This window comes from Muscardinus avellanarius, assembly GCF_963383645.1.
Source record: "Muscardinus avellanarius genome assembly, chromosome: 13".
NCBI classification, from domain to species: Eukaryota; Metazoa; Chordata; class Mammalia; order Rodentia; family Gliridae; genus Muscardinus; species Muscardinus avellanarius.
This window is the reverse complement of record NC_137799.1, coordinates 24410547-24435041: the sequence shown is the minus strand read 5'-3', so window position 1 is coordinate 24435041 and position 24495 is coordinate 24410547. Positions and strand designations below refer to the sequence as shown.

The 24495-nt window shown below is 39.7% G+C and overlaps 1 protein-coding gene across 1 annotated transcript in view; it reads right to left on the bottom strand.

The window, feature by feature from the left end:
• Positions 1-24495, bottom strand: part of ECPAS (Ecm29 proteasome adaptor and scaffold) — a gene marked incomplete at both ends in the record, with an annotated part of 115627 nt that overhangs the window by 77693 nt on the left and 13439 nt on the right. The window contains 2 exons of the mRNA XM_080709071.1: positions 402-518; positions 9296-9426. Coding sequence (XP_080565197.1) covers positions 402-518; positions 9296-9426 — 248 coding nt within the window. The remainder of the gene's footprint in view (positions 1-401; positions 519-9295; positions 9427-24495) is intronic.

The following is a 24495-nucleotide window of genomic DNA, read 5'->3' as shown; positions in this document are numbered from 1 at the left end:
CTCCTCTCTTACTATAACTTAGCACTCACTGATTAACCTTGTCCCAATCCTCTCTCTCCAATACTCTCCTAACCTCTAGCAACCACTATTCTACTCTGAACTCTATTAGATGAACTTTTTTAGATTCTATATAAGTGAGATCATTCTTTTTAACTCAGCATACCTGACAAGTCATTTCACCAACTTTTCTTTGCCCAATGCAAATAGCCCTTCATCACCCTGTTCCTACCATTTCCTTTAAAGCAGTGTTTCCTCTGGATCAGTACTCAGTGGGAAAACAGCTTGTCACTTAAAGAAAAACATCTCATGTTGCACTTATCTAAGGTAAATTCTAAGTTTGCCAATACATCCATTGTATCTGTTGAATGTTATGATAGAAAATATTCCAAAACAACACTCACGGTGACAAAGGAAACTGCAGCAGGGTCCTGGTACTGAACCAACAGTGTCTCTACTGGGAGTTGTATTTTGGGGCGGCTTTTTATACGCTTATTCAGATGGACCAGCAGTTCCATTACCTAAAATAGAAATAGGAAGTAAAGTAATTGATCACATCTTTAAAAAGAAAAAACAATTCATTCCTCAGATATTAACTATTTCAGTGATTAATAGCTATTTTTTTCTTCTAAAAGATGCCAACTTGACATTCCAGCAAGGAAAAACACAATATCATATCTTGCCACACAGAGAGATAAATGTAGAATCCTACTGGTTTCCAGATTCTACTAATCTGTCAGATCAAGGAACACTTCAGGGAGGAAGGAACATGAACACTGAGTTCTTAACATCACAAGAATTCTAAGCAGAAACTCAGCTCTAAGAAGGTACGGAGTTGAAAAGAACATGGCACACCACATCAGTCCACTGAAGCCCAGAGAGGTAAGACTTCTTAGGAGGAAGATCGAGACTATAGATGTCTGGCAAAACGCTGAAGTCCATCTGATACTACTAAAACTTAAAAGTTAGAAATAACATGTTTCCTCTCTGTTGAGTAGAAAAAGAGACCAGAAATAGGAATTAATACATCAAGAGTTCCTGTGAATGGAAAGGGAGGTATAAAATGGCCTTGACCTTACTCCAATTAAGGGATTATATGCAAGAGAGGAAAAGACACTGCATATTGGAAATAAGATTTTTTTAAAGCCTCATGTAAGAAAGATTCAAGAATTTAAAATAACTATTCTGGCCGGGCATGGTGGTGCACGCTTGTAATCCCAGCATTTGAGAGGCTGAGACTGGAGGATTGTGGTTCCCAGACAGCCTCAGCTACTTAGTGAGGCCCTTTGCAAGTCAGTGAGACCCAGTTTCAAAATAAAGAATAAAAAATAGGGCTGGGGGTATAGCTTGAAGGTAGAATGGCCCTGGGTTCCATTCCCATTACCACACACACACACACACACACAAAATAACTATTCTGGAAGGCCATGTCTACACTACTATTCTGTGTTATTTCTTTTTTTTTTTGGGGGGGGCAGTACTGGGGATGGAACCCAGGGGCATTCTATCTCTGAGCTACATCCCCAATCCTATTTTTCAGCCTTTTTTTTTTTTTTTTGTAGTAATGGGGTGGAACCTTGGGGTTTTTCTACCTCCGGGCTATACTCCTAGACCTATTTCATAATTTATTTGGAAACAGAGTCTCACTAGTTGCTGAGAACCTCACTAAGTTGCTGAGAGCCTCACTAAGTAGCTAAGGCTGGCTTCAAACATGTGCGATCCTCCTGTCTCAACCTCCCAAGCACTGAGATTACAAGTGTGTGCCACCACACCCGGCTAATTTAGTCTTTTTATTTTTTGAAATAGGGTCTCACTGTGTTGCAAAGGGACTCGCCAAGTAGCTGAAGCTGTCGCGAACCGCGATCCTCCAGTCTCCGCCTCCCAAATGCTGGGATTACAAGTATGCGCCACCACACCCAGCCTGTTTTATTTCTGAAATTTATGTTTTAGTCTCAGAACAGGCATTAATGAAAGCTATAAGGATGTTTGCAAGAAACAACAAATGGTCAAAGAAATCTAAAATGACCAAAAAAAGGTAAATTATATTTCTGATTAAAAACTAATCTATAACCAATGTTTGTTAAATGAATAAAAATAATAAAATAGCTAACATTTATTAAGTCGTTTTCCTACACATTCTGCACTGTGCACAGCAGTGCATGTTTTATCTAATATGATTCTCACAACAACCAATATGGTGGGGTTATCATTCCCATTTTACAAATGAGGAAATAGGCTTGAGGGAAGCAAACTGACTTGTCCAAGGATACTGAGCCAGGGAGTGGCAAAACCAATATATGACTCCAGAGCCTATTTTCTTAACCTTTTGTACTGATACCTGAGGACAGATCAGCTGCAACCTAAGACATGATAACTTAAAACTTGCAGTATCACTCACACTTCACCTAAACTTCCTGCCTGCTCCAGATCTGTGATACAGCTAGATACAGGAGAAATCTGGAGGAATCAGGCTAAAAGAAGCTCCCTCTTTGATACTGTAATCCCAGCTGATTCCTAGAAGGACTCTGGAAAAATACTGTTTATGGTGACAATCATGCTTTAATTACATGCGTTATCTTTCTATAATAAATTTACTTTGAGTTTAAATAGATTAACTATCCAGTCATGGTAGTGCACACACCTGTAATCCCAGAACTTGGGAGGCTGAGATAGAAGGATTATAAATTCGAGTGCAGTCTCAGCAAGTAGTGAGACTCTCATTAACCTAGTGAGACACTGTTTCAAAATAAAAATAAAAACCACGCTTAGTGGCGCAGGCACGCTTCTAATCGCTTGTAAACTCAGCATTCGGGAGGCTGAAGCTATTTTTCCTTATTACTTAGAGTTAATTTGTTATTAATATAAACTTAATTGAAATTATAATATATACCTAAAATACAAAACTATATACAATAAACCTTTACAAAATGAGCATACTTCCATACACCAGAATCCCAAAGGCCCTACACCCCATGTCCCTTTCAAGTCACTAACCCCTCCTTCCTCCTTAAAGGTAATCACTGTCTGGAATTCTAACACCAGTTTGAAATGGTATCAATAGCATCCAAACTGGAGAATATATGCCAAGTGAAATTAGTCAGTCACAAAAAGTAAGAAATCAGATGTTCTCCCTAATATTTGGAAGCTAGGAAGAAAAAGGGTTATAGGAGGAACTCTAGACAGAGGATTAAAAACCAGAGATGAGCAAATAAAGCCTAACTGGGGGTGATGGGAGGGGGGAGGAGAGAGATTCCCTAATGTACATGATGTACATTCACAAATATATCAAAGTCAACCACTAAGCCAAACATGAGGGGAGGGAGGGAGAGGGAACAGGGTGGGAATTGGGGGAAGGGCTAAAGGGTATGCATGTATGCCTCTACCATCTTGTACTCCATTAAGATGTATGACTACAATATACCAATTAAAAAAAATTTTAATCCTACAGGATGAACTCCTGTCTCGATTTTTATCATTCTACGTTATATTTAAGAGTCATCCATGTTGATGTTCATAGTAGTTCACTTTTAGTGCCTTAATATGAAAATATTACTACTTATACTTTCTCCTAGTAATAAGCATTAGATTGCTTCTAATAGTTTAGGGCTATTATGGATAATGCTGATAGGAACATTCTCAGACACATACATTGGTGCATATTTGTACATATTTCTGTTATACACAAACCCAGGACTAGAAATGTGTGATCGTGAGCATATGCTCAGCTTCAGTAGTAGACATTCCCAAAGTTTTCCAAAGTATGCTAATCCAACATCGTATGATCAGGCCTTGATTTTTAGCTATTCCGATAAGGTAAACTTAGTAGAATTCTACATGACAAACCTCGTTTTCCTTAAAATAGGAAATGTACACTAAATAATATGTCACCAGAGTTCAAAACTTTCTGCTATTTTATATAATACTCTGTTAAGTCTAATATGTATTATAAAATTGGCATTCTACCTCCGAGCTAACCTCCAGTCCTATTTTTTTTTTTTTTTTTTGAAACAAGACCTCACTAAATGGCTAAATCTAGCCACAAACCTGCGACCCTCCTGTCTCAGCCTCCCAAATACTGGGACTACAAACCTGCAGCCGCCATGCCTGGCTTAAAACTATTCATTTTACCAAGACATAGCATATGTTGCAAAACTAGTGTCCCCAAAACTCTGGAAAATGAGAAAGAGAAAGGAGAATTCTGAAAATCTCTTCAGAGGCCTATAAGGAATTTCCTTCTCTTAAGTCATCTCCATAAGTGTAAAGGTTGATTTTCCGTTTGCTGGCTTCCCTGGCGCGGCCAGGGGACAGCATCAGGGCAGGGCAGTGGGAAGCAGAGAGGGAGGGTGCAGGCTCCCTTACATCACGGAGAGGAAGCAAGAGCCAGGGCGCCTTTTTGATCCTCCACTTTCATTCCCTAGCCATCTTATTGAACTGAATTTACTCTCACACATAAGCTAAGGAATGAAGGGTTTAGCAATTACATGGAGCAGTGTCTGGCAAAAAACCAGTTTAATTTTGGAGTTATCTCATACTCTGTTTCTCTTAGGAAGGGATTTTCTTATGAATATTAGAATATACTTCAGGGCTCAGGGTATATCTCTGGGTCAGAGCTCATGCTTGGCATGCACAAGGCCCTGGAGTTTGATCCTCAGCACTAAGAAAAAAAACAAAAACATTTTTATAAGGTCTCAACTTTCACAAGTAGGCTCCAGAACAGATTATTGTTAAATCAGGCAAATTTCACATCAAATGTTTTAAAACTAAAAGCAATTATCTTAAAAATTAACAACTAGGGTAAAAATAAACAAATATTGCATGTTGGAGCCAGGCACAGTCACTCACGCCTGTAATCCCAATTCTTAGGTGAGACAGGAGGATTGCAGGTTTTCGGACAGCTTCCGTAACTTAGCAAGGCCCTCAGCCATTTAGAAAAACCCTGTTACCAAATAAAAAACAAAGCAGAGCTGGAAATAGCTCAGAGGCAGAATACTCTAGGTTCAATTCCCAGCTACACACACACACACACACACACACACACACACACACACACACACACACACACACCACATCAACATATTAGGGTATAACCAAAATAGCAATCAAAAAAATTCATAAACTGAGGCAGTTGTTGATTCTGAGTTTTTTTTTAAATACACTATAATTGAAAAAAACAAATATTTAACTGTGGCCAACCTTCATTTTGAGGTTTCAGCCATGTGTATAAATCATGGCTCAAACTCTCATTATCTAACCTTAAGCAAGTTTATTAATCATTGCAAACCTCAACTTCATTGTAAAATGTAGAAAATGCCTACCTCACATAATCTGGTAAATATGTAAATCCTTATTACTATTTTTCTTGACACATTTCCATTAGTATATTAATTATATAAGTTAGTTAACATATTAATTTGAATAAAAACAAAAAAACACACTTTAAAAAGGAAAAATTGAGATGGTGTGGTGGTACACACTTCTAGTCCCAGCATCTGGGAGGCTGAGACAGGAGGATTGCAGTTCTTGGCCACCCTCAGCTACTTAGTGAGGCCCTTTGCAACTCAGTGAGACCCTGTTTCCAAATAAAGAATAAAAAACAGGGCTGAGGGTGTAGCTCAGAGGTAGAATTCCCCTGGGTTCCATCTCCAGTACCACAAAAAGAAAAAGAAAAAATTAACCTAAAAGCTGATTTTCTTTTTAATAAGGCCCATAAAAATTAAACCTTGATAGTATTTTGGGGGTGGGATATTGAGGATTGAACACAGGGGCAGTCTATCTCTGAGTCTATTTGCTGAGAGCCTGGAAACTGGGATCCTCCTGTTTCAGTCTCCCACGTACTGGGATTACAGGTGTACTCTACCAAATCAACTAAACGTTGATAATATTAATAAAAAATTGGAAACAAGAATGGAATTTCACCATTTAGAAGAATGATATGACAGAAATTAATGATATACAATCAGATGGGCCTGGTGACACTGAGAGGCTGAGACAAGATCTCAGGTTCATGGACAGCCTCAGCTTCTTAGTGGTTCATGGGCAGCCTCAACTACTTAGTGAGGCCCTCTGCAACTTAGTGAGCCCTTGTTTCAAGATAAAGAATAAAAAATAGGACTGGGGCTGTGTAGCTCAGAGGTAGAATGCCCCTAGGTTCCATCCCCAGTACTACAAAATGAAAAAGAAATTAATAATACAAAACCTAAAATTTAAAGTAGATGATTGAAGATGGATGATTTCCTACAAAAAAAAAAAATTACAAGAAACAAAATATCCTAAAATAAGAAAATGAGTTAAGAAAAACTACTGAAACCACTCACCCTGGTCTAATGCAAAAGTCCCCTGCTCACGCTCCTGGACTCCACTCCTTGCCTTCATCCACGTCTTTCTCCAGCAGCCAGGGTGAGTGTTCACCAGCATCAATGCCCTGTCTAACCGGTGCCCCTAGAATCCCTGTTCATCCTACTGCTCTTCCTCTCGTCCACAGAGACCATCACTGTGGCCTCTTCAGTTCCTTATTCTGGCTCCAGTCAGAACCTCTGCTCAGGGCTCTCTGCCTTTAATGCTCTCCCGTCTAGGCCTCGTGATTTACTGCACACCAAGATACCTCCCTTCTAGCCCACACTCAGTCTAACTCTTGTCTCTAAACACATTCTTTCATTTAATTTTTTCTTCTTCCATTTTAGCATGTATTACAAATAGCTATGTAATCTTATGCCTGTTTTTTTAACTGGGGATTGAACCCAGGGGCATTCTGCCTCTGAGCTACACCCCCCACTCCTATTTTATTTTTTATTTTGAAATGGTCTCATTAAGTTGCTGACAGCCTCCCTAAGGTGCTGAAGCTGACCATAAATACTGTTTGAGCCTCCCAAGTACTAGTATAAGCATGTGCTACCACACCCAGCTTTGCCTGGTTTTGTTTGTTTGGTTTGGGGTTTTTGGTAGTAGAAATTGAACTCAAGGGCATTCTATCTCTGAGCTACATCCCCAGCCCTATTTTATTTTTATTTTGAAACAGGGTCTCGCTAGGTTGATGAGAGTCTCACTACTTGCTGAGGCTGTCCTCGAACCTATACTCCTCCTGCCTCAGCTGCCCAAGTACCGGGATTACAAGTGTGATTTTTTTTTTCTTTTTTCTTTTTTTTTTTTGGTGGTGGTGGTGGTGGTGCTGGAACCCAGAGGCTTTCTACCTCCAGCCTACACTCCCAGACCTAGTTTCTATTTTATTTGGAAACAGGGTCTAACTAAGTTGCTGAGAACCTTTCACTAAGTAGCTGAGGCTGGCTTCGAACCTGCACAATCCTCCTGTCTCAGCCTCCCAAGTACTGGGATTACAAGCGTGCACTACCACGCCCGTCTACAAGTGTAATTTTTTAATACTGGTTTCTTCAACAAGGCATTTCTTTTATTCACTAACACATTCCTTAGATCTGGCATACAGAGGACATTCAGTAAGTAATGAGTCTGATAAAACTAAAAGACATCAACTGAGGTTTTTTAGACCTTGCTATCCTGAGGGAAGAAAGCCTTTAGGTTCTAACTAGGAGAATGGCATGATCAAATACACATCCCTTTCAGCAAAGAAGGGTGAACAGACAGTTTATAATAGCCAAAATATGGAACCAACCTAGATCTCCATCAACAAATGAATGGATTGCAAAATTATGGGAAATGCACACAATGGAATTCTATTCAGCTATAAAGAAGAATAAAATAATAGCATTTGCAAGAAGATGGAAGGAACTGGAGAACATTATGTTAAGTGAGATTAGTCAAGCACAGAAAGAGAAGGGACAATGCTTTCTCTAATATGCCCAAGCTAGGGAGTAGTGGTAATACCAGAGGGACTCCAGATGATGGAGGGAAAATCTCAGCAAAGCTTGAACGAAGGCATAGGAGAGGAAGAAAGCTGAGGTTGTTTAATGCAGGAGCTACATCCAAATATGTGTAATAGTATAAATATAACATGGTTAACCTGGATACTCTTTATTGGAAGGGGGAAGGGAAATGGGGGGGACAGGGCACGAAGCACAATCTAAATGTACACCATTTTCAATATGTCCCACTTATAAATAAAATAAAATATGAAAAAAATTTTTAAAAGAAAATTCAAAAAAAAAAAAAAAGGTGAACAGAACATGCCAAATACTCAAGCAAGAATGCGCACTCCTTACTGCAAACATAACAGGCATTCTTACACAGACTTTTCCCCACTGAGCCCAAATCAGGCCTCCAGTGAAAGTGTTCCAAAGGATGAAACCTGATAGTAGAACTCAAAGACTAGAGGTTTATTATAAATATACTGAAAGAATACTAAGAACTATTTTATAAATCAAAGGGGAAATGTTCAATGTAAAACAGTTAGTTTGGGGGTCTATTTGTGTGTTTGTGGTGCTAGGGATTGAACCCAGAGGTATTCTGCCTCTGAGCTACATCCCCAGGCCTGTTTTATTTTTTATTTGGAAACAGAGTTTCACTAAATTGTGAAGGACCTCACTAAGTAGCAGAGGCTGGCTGCAAACCTGTGGATCCTCCTATCTCAAGTTTTCCAAGTACTGGGATTACACATGTGCCACCATGCCCAGCACGAATAGTTCGTTTTTAAAACAAAATATTGATGTTAGTTATCTGGCTTTCTGATTATTCTGCAATATCTTAAAACAGAAACTTCACAACAATATTTTGCTTTTAAAACAATTTACTTGCTTACCTTTAGTTAAGGTTATCTTCTCTGTCATCCTATGTCAATCCTATGATTAAAAATGTTTTTGCTTCCTATGTACCACCTGACTTTTATCTTGGCATTAAAGGCATGGATACTGGATGAGGCCTCTATACAGTCCCAAATAATTATCTTTTTTGGGGGGAGTACTGGGGATGGAACAGGGGTATTCTACCTCTGAGCTATACCCCCAGCCCTATTTCTTATTCTTTATTTTGAAACAGGGTCTCACTGAATTGCGAAGGGCCTCGCTAAGTAGCTGGCGCTGGCCACAAACGGCCATCCTCCAGTCTCCGCCTCCCGAATGCTGGGATTATTAGTATGCACCATTACACCCAGCTCAAAATAATTATCTTGATTGAATTGTTTGGCACAGTGTTTTTTGGTGGTAAGTGAAGCTACACTAAGCACACAAACTCCATTTAAGACATGAAATCTGGTTCTAGACTTACTTTCCATTTTTTAACACCATAATTAGGATAATGAACCCAGATTTCAACAATAGGAATGGAAAACTCATTTCATAATCTATAACCATTTATTAACTATTTATTACCTCAACTGTCCCAATTTGCTTACCTTTTTCCGTACTCCTTCTTGGGTGCTGGACAGTTTGAGCAAAACAGGAGGAAGGAATTTAGATATAATATTCTGTAATTGTTCATCTGTTTCAGCATGGCCAAGTCGTAAAAAGACCCGTTCAAGCTGATCTACAATATAAAAAGAAAAAAAGAGAGAACTTGGCAAATCAAATACAACCAGTTCTATTTTCAGAACTTAATCCTTTTTTTCTGTACTGGAGATCCTTCAGTCAGAACTTTAATGAGAACTAGCCCTGAACACAGATGATAATGGCACAGCTACAAAACACTAAAAAAGTACACTGACTGTGCTGCCTGCAACTGTCCTGACCACTTCATCTCTGAAGGAGGGAAACCAAGCCAAGAGCAACGGCACTCGCTCCTGCACACACTACACACTTACTGTCTCCTCAAAGGACTTGGATACTACAAAGGACACAAGATGTTTGAAGGAATTTCCTACATCTGGCTAGCAAAGGAAGACAAGGGAACTTTAATCTGACGCCAGAACAAGAAATGTTTGGTGGCACATCTTACTGATGAAGTTTCTCCAAAGACAGACTCACTATCCATTTGTGTGTGAGGGTTACAGAACGAGAGAATCAGAAAGAAGTTTCCCTCAAGATGCCACTGTGAGAAACATGTTAGGCAAGACCGTGGTGACGTGCTCAGCAACACCTGGAGTGTGATCAACTACAGAGCAAGCGAACCTGTTCCTCTGACGCACGCACTGAAGCAGCAGCAGAAAGGTACAGGTGAGAACTACATCACGACTTGACTGTAAGGAGTGACTGTGACACTTAGTTGTTCCCAGCATGCTTGAGGCCCTGGACTCGAGCCCCAGCACTGAATAAGGAATTATGTTTGTTTATTAAAGGTTCCTTTTGTGTGTGTGAGGTACTGGGGATGGAACCCAGCGGCAGTCTACCTCAGGCTTCATCCCAGCCCTATTTTATTCTTTATTTTGAAACAGGGTCTCACCAAGTTACAGAGGTCCTCACAAGTTGCTGAGGCTGGCCACAAACCTGAGATCCTCCTGTTTCAGCCTCTCAAATACTGGGATAACAAGTGTGCACCACCAAGCCCAGCTTTAAAAGTTCTTACAAAAATTATCAATAGTAATTAGAGGGCCTTCTAAGGGGGTAGAAATTTTCTGTATCTTGATTTGGGTGGTGGTTACATACAATTACATTTATAAAAATGCATCAAATTCTACATTTTCACACTTTGTACTGTATTTACTATACCTCTACTGAATATATTTGGCTGTGTGCAGTGGTGCAGGCCCGAAGTCTCAGCTGCTTTGGTAGCTAAGGTGGGAGGATCACTTGAGCCCAGGAATTCAAGACCACATGGGCAACATAAAGAGGCAAACCCCATCTCAAAAAAACAAGCCAGCCAGGCAAACTGGGTGGGTTCAATGCACAGTACCACAAAAAAAAATTTAAAGAAATCCTTACTTTTTAGATAAAGACTGAAATATTTACAAGTGAACTAGCTAGTGGGATTTATTTCAATAATGGTGAGGTGATCGTTGGAGAAGGTTCTAAAAATAAAACCAAGACTGAACACTAACTGATAACTGTTCAAGCTTCATGACAGACACTAGGAATTACTTTTTGTGTTTGTCTCTAATTTCTCAAAGAGAGGAGCTGGGAAGAAAAGAAGAGAGGGAAGGTCAGTCCTGAAAGGCAAGAAGCAATGACACCCGAGCAAACCCGGCATCAGCACCAATCTTGTTTTCAAATACTATAAGTAAAAGGAACCAAAGTTCTTGGAAGAATGGTCGATTCTAGGACTTAGATGAGATAAAAAACAAGACGAGCCTACAGCACCTTGTGGTGCCACAAGTGACAGGGAGCATGTCAGAGACACGGGGTCCAAGCTGACAGGCGGAGCCTTAGTGACCAAATCTGGGCTGACCGAAAGGACAAAATCAATGAGAAGCCAGTGCAGACATCCAATGGGCCACACTAATGTAAACAAGATCAAATGATTAGCTACATTAGGGAGAAAGGAAGGCAAGATTTCAAAATAATACAAGTGGATACTTCCCCTACAGAAGGTGGAGCTTAACTCCTCCTCTCCCCGCCTCCTATGCACACAAGTGAACTAGATTTAATGACTACTTCCAAAGAATAGAAAAGGGAAATGTTAACTTTACAGTGAAGAAATCTGAAAACTACTATTGTAACTGAGTGAAGAGGTTTTAATACCATTAGTAATATCACATGGATACCATATGTACCTAGTATAATGTGCCAAAAAAGGCAATTAATCTCAAGTATCTGTTCTAAAAATCCATAATCCCAATCTAATCATGAGCAAAATGAGAAACATTCCATAGGCTACCTCCTGACCAGTATTCCTCAAACTTTCAAAATCATGAAAAATGAGAAAAGACTAAGAAACTGTCCTAGGCCAGAGAAGGCTGGGAGACGTGACAATGAAATGGTGCCTGGGTAGGTTCTATGGCGAAAAGAGGACATTAACGGCAAGACTGGTGAAGTCCAATAAAGGCTTAAATTTACTCTGAGAAGTTAATTACAATAAAGGAACATCTTGGGTGTGGTGGTGCACAACTGTAATCCCAGTACTTGGGAGGATGAAGCAAAAGGATCACAGGTTCAAAACCAGCTAAAAAACTTAGCCAGAACCTTAACAACTTAGACCCTGTTCCAAAATGAAAAGGGTAGAATGTCCCTGGGTTCAACCCCCAGTACAAAAAAAAAAAAGATAAATCAAGACCTAGGACACCGGGCATAGTGGTGGTGCACGCTTGTAATCCCCGCGCTTGGGAGGCAGAGACAGGAGGATCGCGCAGGTTCGAAGCCAGCCTCACTGGCTTAAGAGACCCTGTTTCCAAATAAAAATATAAAATAGGTCTGGGAGTGTAGCCCGGAGGTAGAAGGGTTTCCAGGAACCCCAGTACCACCAAAAAAAAAAAAAAAAAAAAAAAAAAAGACCTAGGGATGTAGCTTAGCATGCTCAAGGCCCTGGGTTCAATTCTCAGTACTACAAATTTTAAGTAAAAAGCAGGAAGTAGAGAAATAATCAATGACGTCCAAAGATAAAAAAGAAAAATTTCAATATACCCACCTATTAAATTTTCAACCTGTCGAAGTTACCAAAATAAAAGGCAAAGGCTTAGCACTAGTCTGGTCCCTAAATCTGTTTTTAGAAACACACAAGAAATATGAACCCTGTCCTTTAGACTCAGCTCTGAAAATAGCCTCATGAGGGTGAGAAAAATCAAATTAGACCTAGGACTCTGCTATGTTTGACTGTTTCCCCCAGTTCACAAACAGGAAACTTGGTCGACAGTGCAATGATTGGGGGTGGGGTCTAAAGAGGGGCTCTCAGTCCTGAGGGCTCTGCTGGCGAAGGGCTTAGTCATTGCAAGAATGAGCTAGCTTGTGATGAGGGCAACCTGTTTACTCTCCTTCTAACAAGTTCTTGACCTTTCATCCTCCCACCTGGGATGATACAGCATTAAGGCCCTCAACAGTCCCTTAACTTTGGACTTCCCAGCTTTTATAACTGAATAAATAAATACCTTTTCATTATAAATTACCCAGTTTCAGGTATTCTGTTGTAGAATCAAAACAACAAAATCAGCCCTCTATTCAGAAACAAGAAGGGAACCGGTGGTAACGCACGCTTGTAATCCCAGTACCTGGGAGGCTGAGACAGGAGGATCACAGGTTCCCCACCAGCCTCAGCTATTCAGTGAGGCCCTCCGCAACTTGGTAAGATACTGTTTCAAAATAAAGAATAAAAAATAGGGCTGGGGGTGTAGCTAGCTCAGAGGTAGAATGCCCCTAGGGTTCCATCCCCAGTACCACGAAAAAGAAGGGATGGAACCAAAATTCTGAAAATATGAAAGAAATCTAAATTCACATCCTCCTTTTGTAAGAATTCAGCTGTAGGAACAATATTCTCTAGGTCATTACAGAGGAATCTGAGATATGAGAAACAATACTTCTGAGAAAGAAAAATGTGCCATCCTCTCCTCGTAGGTTTTGATTATTTATCTAGTCAAGCTCATATCAATTTCATTTAAGAGAAAATAAGAGATGTTACTGTGTCCTTGGATAACGATTGTTAATTGTGGGAAATATATTCTAAACCACTGTTTTTCCTATTCATATACAAGCCTTATATAATACCAAAGTAGACCATGACACATACTATTTCAGAGTTTGCCTCTTTTTTTTTGTAATGGGAGTTGAACCTCAGGGCAATCTACCTGTGAACTACACTACCAGCCCTATTTTCTGTTTTTTTTTTTTTTTATTTTAAATCAGGGTCTCACTAAGTTGCTGAAGGTCTCAGCATGTTGCTGAGGCTGGCCCCAAACCTATGATCCTCCTGTCTCAGCCGCCCAAGGACTACATGTGCCACCACACCCAGCTACCCATTTTTTCTTTTTCTTTTTCTTTCTTTTTTTTTTTTTTTTTTTTTTTTTGCATAGTACTGGGAATGGAACCTCTGAGCTACACTCCCAGCACTATTTTTTATTCTTTATTTTGAAACAGGGTCTCACTAAGTTGCAGAGAACCTCACTAAAGTAGCTGAAGCTGTCCATGAACTGAGATCTTCAGGTTTGACATTCCCAAGTACTGGGATTACAAGTGCTTGGGCCACCACGCCCAGCTCTTTTTTTTTTTTTTTTTTTTTTTAGTAACATAAATCCTTTATCTGAGACCTTAGAGCTCTCAGAACTTCAGATTTTAGAAAGATATTATACTGTGATGTGTAGCTCAAATAACTCTTTAGTCTAAGAAAACAGAAAAACTTACTTAACTAGCCCTCTATTTGTGTTTTTACCAATTTTATAGTACTACAAACAATACTCCAAAAGAACGACTTTATTCATATATAACTTTCTGCTTATACGAACTTCCATAAGCTACAACCCTAGAAATGGAACTGTTGAGTCAAAAGGTAGAAATGTCACCAAGTTTAACAGGCTTTGGAAAAATGCCCTTCAAAAAGTGTATGTGAAGCCAAGTGTGGTGGCGCACACTTGTAATCCCAGTACTTGGGAGGCTAAGATAGCCTCAGCTACTTAGTGAGGCTCTCAGTAACTTAGTGCGACCCTGTTTCCAAATAAAATATAAAATAGTTTGCCAGGCATGCTTGTAATCCCTGCGCTTGGGAGGCAGAGACAGGAGGATTGCACAGGTTTGAAACCAGCCTTGCTGGCTTAAGAGACCCTGTTTCTAAATAAAATATAAAAAATAGGTCTGAAAGTGTAGCCTAGAGCCTAGAGGTAGAAGGGTTCCATCCCCAGTACCATAAAAAAAAAATATATGTGTGTGTGTGTATATATATATATATATATATATATATATATATATATATATATATATATATATATGAGATAGGTTGAAGTGTAGCCCAGATGTAGAAGGCCCCTGGGTTCTATCTCCAGTACCACAAAAAAGAAAAAAAGGCTATATGAATTTACACCCCTAGCAGTACACAGTACCAATTTCCCTATATGTTTCTGCATACTAAATTATCAATCTTACTGAATAAGACAGAGATCCATTTTCTTTTCTTTTTTCAGTACTGAAGACTGAACCCAGGCATTCTACCTCTGAGCTGCAACCTCAGCTATTTTTTACTCTTTATTTTTAAACAAGGTCTGATTAAGAAAGCAACGGAGGCTGGCCACAAACCTGTGATCCTTCCTTCTCGGCCTCCAGAGTACTAGGATTACAAGTACCACCACAGCCGGCTCAGCTTTCACTTTTTATCTATTTTTTTTTAACTGAAGTAAAGCAACTTTTCAAGTCTTTAGAAGTCATTTGAAAAATCATCTTCAGCAAATTACTCATTATTCTTTTTAGATATTCATCTTGTGCTTGTTTTTGTTTTGTGGTGCTAGAGGTTGACTCCAGGGCCTCAAACACTCTATGCCTGAGCTACAGCTACAGCTCTTTAGTGGCTGAGTTGTACGAGCTTTTATACGGAGGTGGGGTGAATCTCCCCCTTTTCTCCTGTTCTTCCAGTTTGCCTTCTGACATTCCAAAACACTTTCTTTTCCATATCTAAGCTTTTTAAATACAGCTAAATGTATTATCATCCCTTTCCTTTAAGGTTTCTGAGTTCCTAGTCATACTTAAAATGCTTTTACATAAAGATTATAAAAAATATTATAAGACATACAAGAAAATTAACATAGCAGACTTGAGACTACCACCTACAGGAAGGCTGAATACCAAGCGCGGGCCTTGGTTGGCATTGGAAACTGTGATTTGGGGAGGCTTCTCACCATTTTCAGAACTGATAAAAGTGGCCCACTGTGTCTAAACTGTTTGTACAAACTATATGCTTTAAGGCTGAGCATTATCTGTTATGCTGGGAGGAATTTGGTACATCTTAGGCAACAAGTGCCAACATGACCAGCTCCAAACAGAAACTGTGAACACAGTCTGTGATGAGTGTCCCTGGTAGAGAGCCTTTTGCCAGTGTTGTCACACTCACTGCTATGGGGATCAAGCTGTCCTGTGACTCTGTCGGAGAGGACTCTTGGAAGCTTGCACCTAGATTCCTCCAGACTTTAACCCACATGGCTTTTCCCTTTAGTGATTCTGCTGCAATAAATCCTAGCCAGGACTACAAATATACACTAACTCCAATGAGTCCTCGGTGAGAATCACTGAACCTGGGTGGCCATGGACACACATGACATATACACTTTTTTCTTCTAGTATGCTTATAATTTTGCTTTCTGTATTCTATCTTTGATCCATCTGGATTTTTTTAGTATATGAAGAGATAAAAGAAACTTAGTTATTTGTGGAGTTTTTAAATCTGTCATTGTGAAATAAAATACATTAAAACATAAGTACACAGTTAAATGGATTATTATAAACACGTGGAGAGGGGTACTGGGGATTGAACACAGGGGCATTCTACCTCTGAGCTACATTTCCAGCCCTATTTTGTTTTTTTTATTTTGAAACAGGGTCTAAGTTGACGAGGGCCTCTCTAAGTTGCTGGGGCTAGCCTCAAACCTACGATCCTCTTGTCTCAGTCTCCCAAGTACTTGGATTAAAAGTGTGCATCATAACACTAAGGTATAAACATTCATGTAACTTCTATTCAAGCACAAGGGAAAAAAATATATTCTGAAACCTGCATAAAGAAAGATTTGGGAATAGAGATGTGTAGCTTAATGGTAGAACACATGCTTACCATAAGCAAGCACCTGAGTTCAATCCCCAGCAACCAAAAAAAGACAAGAAAGATTTATACTAGACCTAGAGTTGGCAGAGACTGAAAGACTGTCTGACATACAAAGGCAATGCAAAGAACTAAGTGTGATAGCACATACCTATAATCCCAGTACTCGGGAGGCTGAGACAGGATGATCACAGGTTCAATACAAACCTGAGCAAAATTAGCGAGGCTCAACAACCTAGTGAGACCCTTTTACAAAATATAAAACAAAATTAAAGAACTGAGCTGGGCTTGGTGACGCATAGTTGTAATCCCAACATTCAGGAGATTAAGACTGGAGGATCGTGGTTCACGGACAGCCTCAGCTACTTAGGCAGGCTCTTCACAACTCATTGAGACCCTGTTTTAAAGAATAAAAATACTTAAAAAATATAGCTGGGTGTGTAGCTCCGAGGTTGAATGCCCCTGGGTTCCATCCCCAGTACCGCAAAAAAAAAAAAAAAAAAAAAAAAAATTAAAGAACTGGGGGTATAGCTCAGAAGTAGAATGTTCCTGGGTTCAGTCTCTAATTCTATGAAATACACACACACACACACACACACACACACACACACACACACACACACAGAGTGAGAGAGAGAGAGAAAAAGCAGCCAGGCATGTGCCGCTTGTAATCCCAGCATTCGGGAGGCTGAGACCAGAGGATCACAGTTTGCGGACAGCCTCAGCTACTTAGTGAGGCCCTCTGCAACTTTGTGAGACCCTGTTTCAAAATAAAGAATAAAAAATAAGGCAGGGGGTGTAGCTCGGAGGTCGAATACCCCTGGGTTCCATCCCCAGTACTGCAAAAAAAAAAAAAAAAAAAAAAAAAAGCTAGGAGTTTAACTCTGAGATAGAATTTCCCTGGGTTCAATGCCCAATAATTCCCCCAAAAAAGATAATACATCATGCCAAAATGAGACTATTCCAAAAATAAAAAGTTGGCTAATCACTTAAAATCACTGTCATTAACCACATTAATGGAATGAAGATAAACAATCATGATTATCTCAACACATGGGAATAAACCACTCACACTGAATAGGCTCGAAGAGAACTTTTTTAATTTGACAAAGAATTTCTATAAAAACTTACAGCAAACATACTTAGTGGCAAAATATCAAATACTCTCCCTCTAAATTTGAAAACAAAACAAAGATACTTATTACTAATAATTCTTTTTTGTGTGTGACACTGGTGATAAAATCCAGGGGCTTTCTACCTCCAGGCTACAATCATAGAACTATTTTATATTTTACTTGGAAACAGGATCTTACTAAGTTGCTGAGAGCCTCACTAAGTACCTGAGGCTGGCTTCGAACCTGCACCATCCTCCTGTCTCAGCCTCCCAAATACTGGGATTACAAGCATGACCCACCACACCTGGATATTACTAACAATTTTATTCAGATTCTTATTAGAAATGTATTCAGAGCAGTAAGAGGAGACGAGTAATTAAAATACATTTATATTGAAAAAAGAAAGCCAGCCATGGTGGTGCATGCTTGTAATCCCAGTACTTGGGAGGCTGAGACAGGAGGATTGCAGGTTCACAGCCAGCCTCAGCAACTTAGTGCGACCCTGTTTCAAGATTTAAAAAAAAAAAAAAATTTTTAAGATTGACAAGAAATCTTTTCATTATTTGAAGATTATATCAATACAGTAAAAATCCAACATAATCTAATTATTAGAATAACAAAATACAAAAATCAAGTGCACTCCTATATACCAACAAGCCATTAAAAAAATAAAATACCTACTACAATGACATCAAATATCTAAAAATTAATCTAGAGAGAGATATGTAAGACCTTTATGAAGAAAACTAAAATACATGGCTGTCAGAAATTGAGGAAAACTATACCATATTCACAGATGAGAAGATTCAATGTAAGTTAAGGACTCATCATCCAAAATTTGAAATCTGAAATGCTCCAACAGTCTGAAACTTTTTGAGCACTGACACTATGCTACAAATAGAAAATTCCAAACTGGGACTAACACGATGGATCACAGTCAAAACACAGGTGCACTAAACACAGTGCATAAAATGACTTTCAGTATATGTGTATATTCATGAGATATAAATTAACTTTATGTTAAGACTTGGATCCTACCCCAAGATATCTTATTACATACATGCAAATATGACAAAACCCAAAACACCTCTGGCCTAAGCATTTTGATGAGGGGTTTCTCATATTGGTTTCAATTCTCCCCAAACTGATCTGAGACAATGCAATCCAATAGCAATTCAGCAGGTATCTGAGGAACACTGAAAATTTGATTCTACAATTTATGCAAAGTGCCAAGATTTTTCTCTCTCTCCCTCCCTCCTTCCCTCCTCTCCTCTCTCTCTCTCTCTTCCCAAAGAAGTTAAAGTTGGGGGTGTAGCTCACTGGCAGAGTGCACATTTAGCCTACAGGAGGCACCGGGTTTGATCCCCAGCACCACCCAAAAAAAAAAAAGAAAAGAAAAAACAGACTACTAAATTAATTGTGGAATAAAACTTGTTTACTCAAGTATTTGGAAAAAATATCCAATATACCACTTACCGTGGTACATGCCTATATGCCCAGTACCTAAGGGGCTAAGACAAGAGGATCACAAGTTTGAATTGAGCCTACAGTTACTTAGCCAGACCCTATTTCAAAATAATGTATTAAAAAAAAAGGCTAGGGTGTTGCCCATTGTTAAAGTACGAGCTTAGCATGTACAAGGCCCTGAGTTCAATCCCCAGTACCACCACCACCCCCCCAAAAAAAGGAAGGGGGAACAGGAGGATCACAGGTTTGAGTATAGCCTCACAACTGAGCAAGACCCTCGGCAACTTAGCAAACCCCTATTTCAAAACAAAAAACAATAATAATACAGGGCTGGGGGTGCGGCTCAGAGGTAGAATGCCCCTAAGTTCAAACCACAATACCAGGGGGAAAAATAATTTGAGAACATGGGTATAAAAAGTAAAATTTTAAACCAGGCAATGATGGCACATGCTTGTAATCCCAGCATTTGTGACGCTGAACAGGAGGAGTGTGGTTCTCAAACAGCCTCAGCTACTTAGTGAGGCCCTTTGCAACTCAGAGACCTTGTTTCAAAATAAAGTAAAATATAGGGCTGGGGGTGTAGCTTGGAGGTAGAATGTCCCTGGATTTTTTACAGTACATCCCAGTACTACAAATAAAAGCAAAATTTTAGAGCTTTTCAAAGAAAATAGAAGTGGGAATATTAAAACAACACATATACACAAACTCAAGTACAAAACATAAAACAGATATAAAGGCCGGGCGTGGCGGAGCACGCTTGTAATCCCTGTGCTTGGGAGGTGAAGACAGGAGGGATTGCGCAGGTTCAAAGTCAGCTGAGCTGGCTTAATAGACCCTGTTTCCAAATAAAAATATAAAAAATGGGTCTGGGAGCATAGCCCGGAGGTAGAAGGGCTTCCAGGAACCCCAGTACCACCACCAAAAAAAAATAATAAGATTTTTTTTTCTTTAGTGGTACTAGGAGGATTGAACCCAAGGGCATTCTACCTCCAAGCTATACTCCAGACCTTTTTATTTTTTGTTTTGAAACAGACTTTCACTAGGTTGATGAGGCTAGCCAGGCATTCTGATACATGAATAATATCCCAGTACTTGAGAAGCTGACACAGGATCATCACAGGCTCAAGGTCAGCTTCAGCAAGTAGTGTGACTCAGAAACCTAGCAAGACCTTGTTTCAAAATAAAAGTAAAACTAGGCATGGTGGCTCACCCTTGTAATCCCAGGATTCGGGAGGCTGAGACAGGAGGATAGCACAGGTTCCAAGACAGCCTCAGCTACTTAGTGAGGCCCTTTGCAATTCAGTGAGACCCTGTTTCAAAATAAAGAATAAAAAATAGGGCTGGGAGTGTAGCTTGGAGGTAGAATGTCTCTGGATTCTATCCCCAGTAACAAACAAAAAATAAAAAATAAAAATAAAATAGGGCTGAGGGTGTAGCTCAGAGGTAGAATACTCCTAGATCCGATCCCCAGTATCACACACACACAAAAAAAAAAAAAAAAGAAAAAGAAAAAGAAAATTGGTGAGGCTAGCCTCAAACCTGAAATTCTCCTGTTTCAACCTCCTAAATACTGGGTTTACCAAGCATGTACCACCATGCCTGCCTGTTTTTTGGTTTTGGGGGGGGGGGGTTTGGTGGTACTGGGGTTCCTGGAAACCCTTCTACCTCCAGGCTACACTTCCAGACCTATTTTTTTTTTATACTTTTTAATTTGGAAATAGGGTCTCTTAAACCAACGCGGCTGGCTTTGAACCTGAGCGATCCTCCTGTCTCCGCCTCCCAAGCACAGGGATTACAAGTGTGCGCCACCAGGCCCGGCTTTTTTTTTTTTTAGTTCTACCTCTGGGCTACACTCCTACACCTAGTTTGTTTTTTATTTGGAAACAGGGTCATGCTGAGTTGCTGAGAGCCTCACTAAGTTACAGAGGCTGGCCTCAAACCTGCAATCCTCTTATCTCAATCTCCCAAGTACTAGGATTACAAGCATGTATCACAACACCCATCTTACACTTTTTTTAACTGAGAAAAAACTGACAATAAATACTTAGAGAACTATAAGTCCAGATAAATCAACTAATCAACTAATCCATTTTTTTCAAGTGGACAAAGAACACAAGCAGGCAATTCAGAAAGGAGACCCAAATACCAACTAATACATCAAAAGATGATCAATCACAAGTCAGGTATATGCAAAATTAATGACAATGACATACTATTCTGTACCCTTTATAACAGAAAAAAAAGTTTGCAAGTCTAACAGTACCAAATGTTGGCAAAGACTTGAAATAAACCAAGAGAGACTCTAGTTCCCTGTTTATTAGGAGGATACAATCAATTCTCTAATGAAACTATCTCTAATACACTTGGAGAGGCAAATATACTTCAATCTAGCATTTCTATTCAAGTAGCCCACCTACAGGTAGCAAATATGTAAGGATCACTTCTTCCTTCAAAAAGTCTTACTGGGCCGGGCATGGTGGCGCATGCTTGTAATCCCAGCATTTGGGAGGCTGAGACAGGAGGATCGTGGTTCGAGGTCAGCCTCAGCTACTTAGTGAGGCCCTCTGCAACTTAGTGAGACCCTGTTTCAAAATAAAGAATAAAAAATAGGGTTGGGGGTGTAGCTCAGAGGTAGAATGCCCCTGGGTTCCATCTCTAGTACTGGGGGGAAAAAAAAAAGTCTTACTAGGATAACAAATGTAAAATAAATTAACAGTGAGGATCATATTCTCACAGAAGTTCCTTAGTTCCAAGAAATAATTTCAGATCACACTTTGTATAGCACTGTCCTAGAAATAAAGAAAAAGAATTCTCCCAAGGAAAGAGGAAACAGAAGGATACGTGCATAAAACTGCTCATAGCCACAGGGATAGTGAATGCACTCTAAGTATCAGACAACAAGAAGGAAGAAATTGTGCCAGAGTCATACAACAGTGGAAATAAACAAGACATGTCATGTAGGCCAGAAGGCCTATTTCTGAAAAATCTAAAAAAGTAAATTGCAGAAACATACGTACAATATGGATCCACTTTTACAAAGTTCCTAAATTCAGTATCTATGCACAGATATATGCAGTACATATACATATTTATATGTATACATATAAACATATACTTAAATATATATTTTATATATATTTAAATTCCTAAATAATTCTCAAATTCATATTATTCATCTGTCTTTAGTGTCTCTAAAAACAGAGAAGGAACTTTCCCTACTCCTACCTCAAGGAAGAAAGAGCTAGTATAAGCATAAGGCCTTGGGGCTAGAGAGGTGGCCTGGTGCTGGGGCACTGAGTTCAGTCCCCAGCATCACCAAAAACGAAGAGACAACATCAACAAGGGAGGAGAGGAAAGAGGACAGTTTAAAGGCTTCACTCCACTGCTACCCACCTTTATCCACTGGAATTTCTAAAAACTTTAAATTATTTTTGAGATATAAACTGCCCACACAAACCATAGAACTCTCCAAAATATACAACTGTGACTTCTGAGCTGAAGAATAAAAGTTATAGAAAAGGCATTATTATATGTATAATTATTGGTTTTTCACTCACATCATTACTTGTGGGGAAAAAAACAGGTAAAACCTAAAAGAAAAAGCAATAATCAGATTTCTTAGATGTATCACCTTTTTAAGACAACCTGAGCATCAAAATATTTCTTTAAAAGTATGGTGTTGTAGAGACTGTATTCATAGACTCATGACCTTACTGACTTGCCAAGTTACCAAACTAATGAGATACAGAATGCAAAGGTAAACCCAAAGAGATCTTTACCCTCCAGCTAACTAGTACACAGGACCTCCCTTCAAATAGCATCGTCTACTACTTAGTACTACCTACTGAGGTAGGTAATATTAGCTCCAACTTACAGATAGGAAAATAGAGTCTAGGAAAAATCACAGTGACCAAGATTTCAAAGATAGTAAGTGCACTTCCAAATACTACTACTTCTAGTATGCTAAACTATGCCCTGCTTTTTGTATTTGTCTTTGTGTATATGTAGTGTCAGGGATTAAACTTAGGGGCAATCTACCTCTGAGCTATACCCCCAGCCCAATTTTATTTTTTATTTTGAAACTGGGTCTAAGTTGCTGAGGCTAGTTTCAATCTGTGATCCTCCTGTCTCTGCCTCCCAAGTACTGGAATTACAAACATGTGCCACGATGCCCAGCTACAACATGGTTTAAGCAGAGAAAGTAAGCGGAGACAATACTAAATCTAACCAGATAACCATGGCAGCTGACTGTGCCCCGCCCACAGCCAGGGTGTCAGAGATAGGTCACTGCCACAACTCATCCTTTCTCCAGGCATGCAGAACTGGGGCTAGAGTCAAGCTTCCTCTGAGTGACTAGACATGGAAAAGTAAGCTAGCAGATATGACATGGCATCTTCAGCCTACCCCACAAAGCACAAAGTCAGAGAGAGTTGGTCTGAAAAAAAGACCAACTCTTTGTTGGCACAGAGTAGAGAAGCTAGAAGAAAATCTGAATAACTTCCAGTCCCGAGGCTTCTCTTGAAGGCCTGAGCTCCACAAGACTTCCTGATTCCGAAGTGCCCATTTTTGCTTAAGCCACTTAAAACCGATTCCAAACATGACTGAAAGGTCTTTAACAAGAAAACAAAGATGCTTCCAAAAGAGGCTATTAAAAAACTAAGCAGCTCCTACGTGCCTAGGGTGAGTATCAGAGGAGTCTTTAAGAGCAGGCTGATCTAGCCCCAAAGAACTTCCTCAGGAATGCATCCTCTCACTCTCCAAAAGTCATCCAAATTCCGAGAGTTTCTAAAGTATGCCATCTACTCTCTCAGCACAATTCTTCTGACCAGCAAGTCACTGAACAGGAAATACTCTCCCAACTGCTCCAACTCCTCCTTTCTTTCCTCATCCAAATCTGTCTCACTCAAGGTCCAGCTCAAATATCACACGCTGCACATACACACACCCCTCCCTCGCATCCTGGCCCACATAATCCCACAGACCTTTTCTACACCTCTCCAGGCAATGATTATCTTTGGCTGCGTATTTAACTGCCCAGTCTTCCCTTCCCCATATGGTAAGCACAATTTAAGGTGCATTTGATTCTCATCCTACTTCACTGCCTACATACATTTGTTTCCATCTTTTTCTAGTTCCAGTTGAAAAACAGTGATTTAGTAATCCCAGTACTTGGGAGGCTGAGACAGGAGGATCGCAATTCATGACCAGCCTCAGCTACTTATTGAGGCCCTCGGCAACTCAGTGAGACCTGTTTCAAAGTAAAGAATAAAAAATAGGAGTGGGAGCCAGATATGGTGGCACACACTTGTAATCCCAGCATTTGGGAGGCTGAGACAGAAGGATCCGGGTTCGTGGACAGCCTCAGCTACTCAGTTAGGCCTTTGTAACTCAGTGAGACCTTGTTTCCAAATAAAGAATA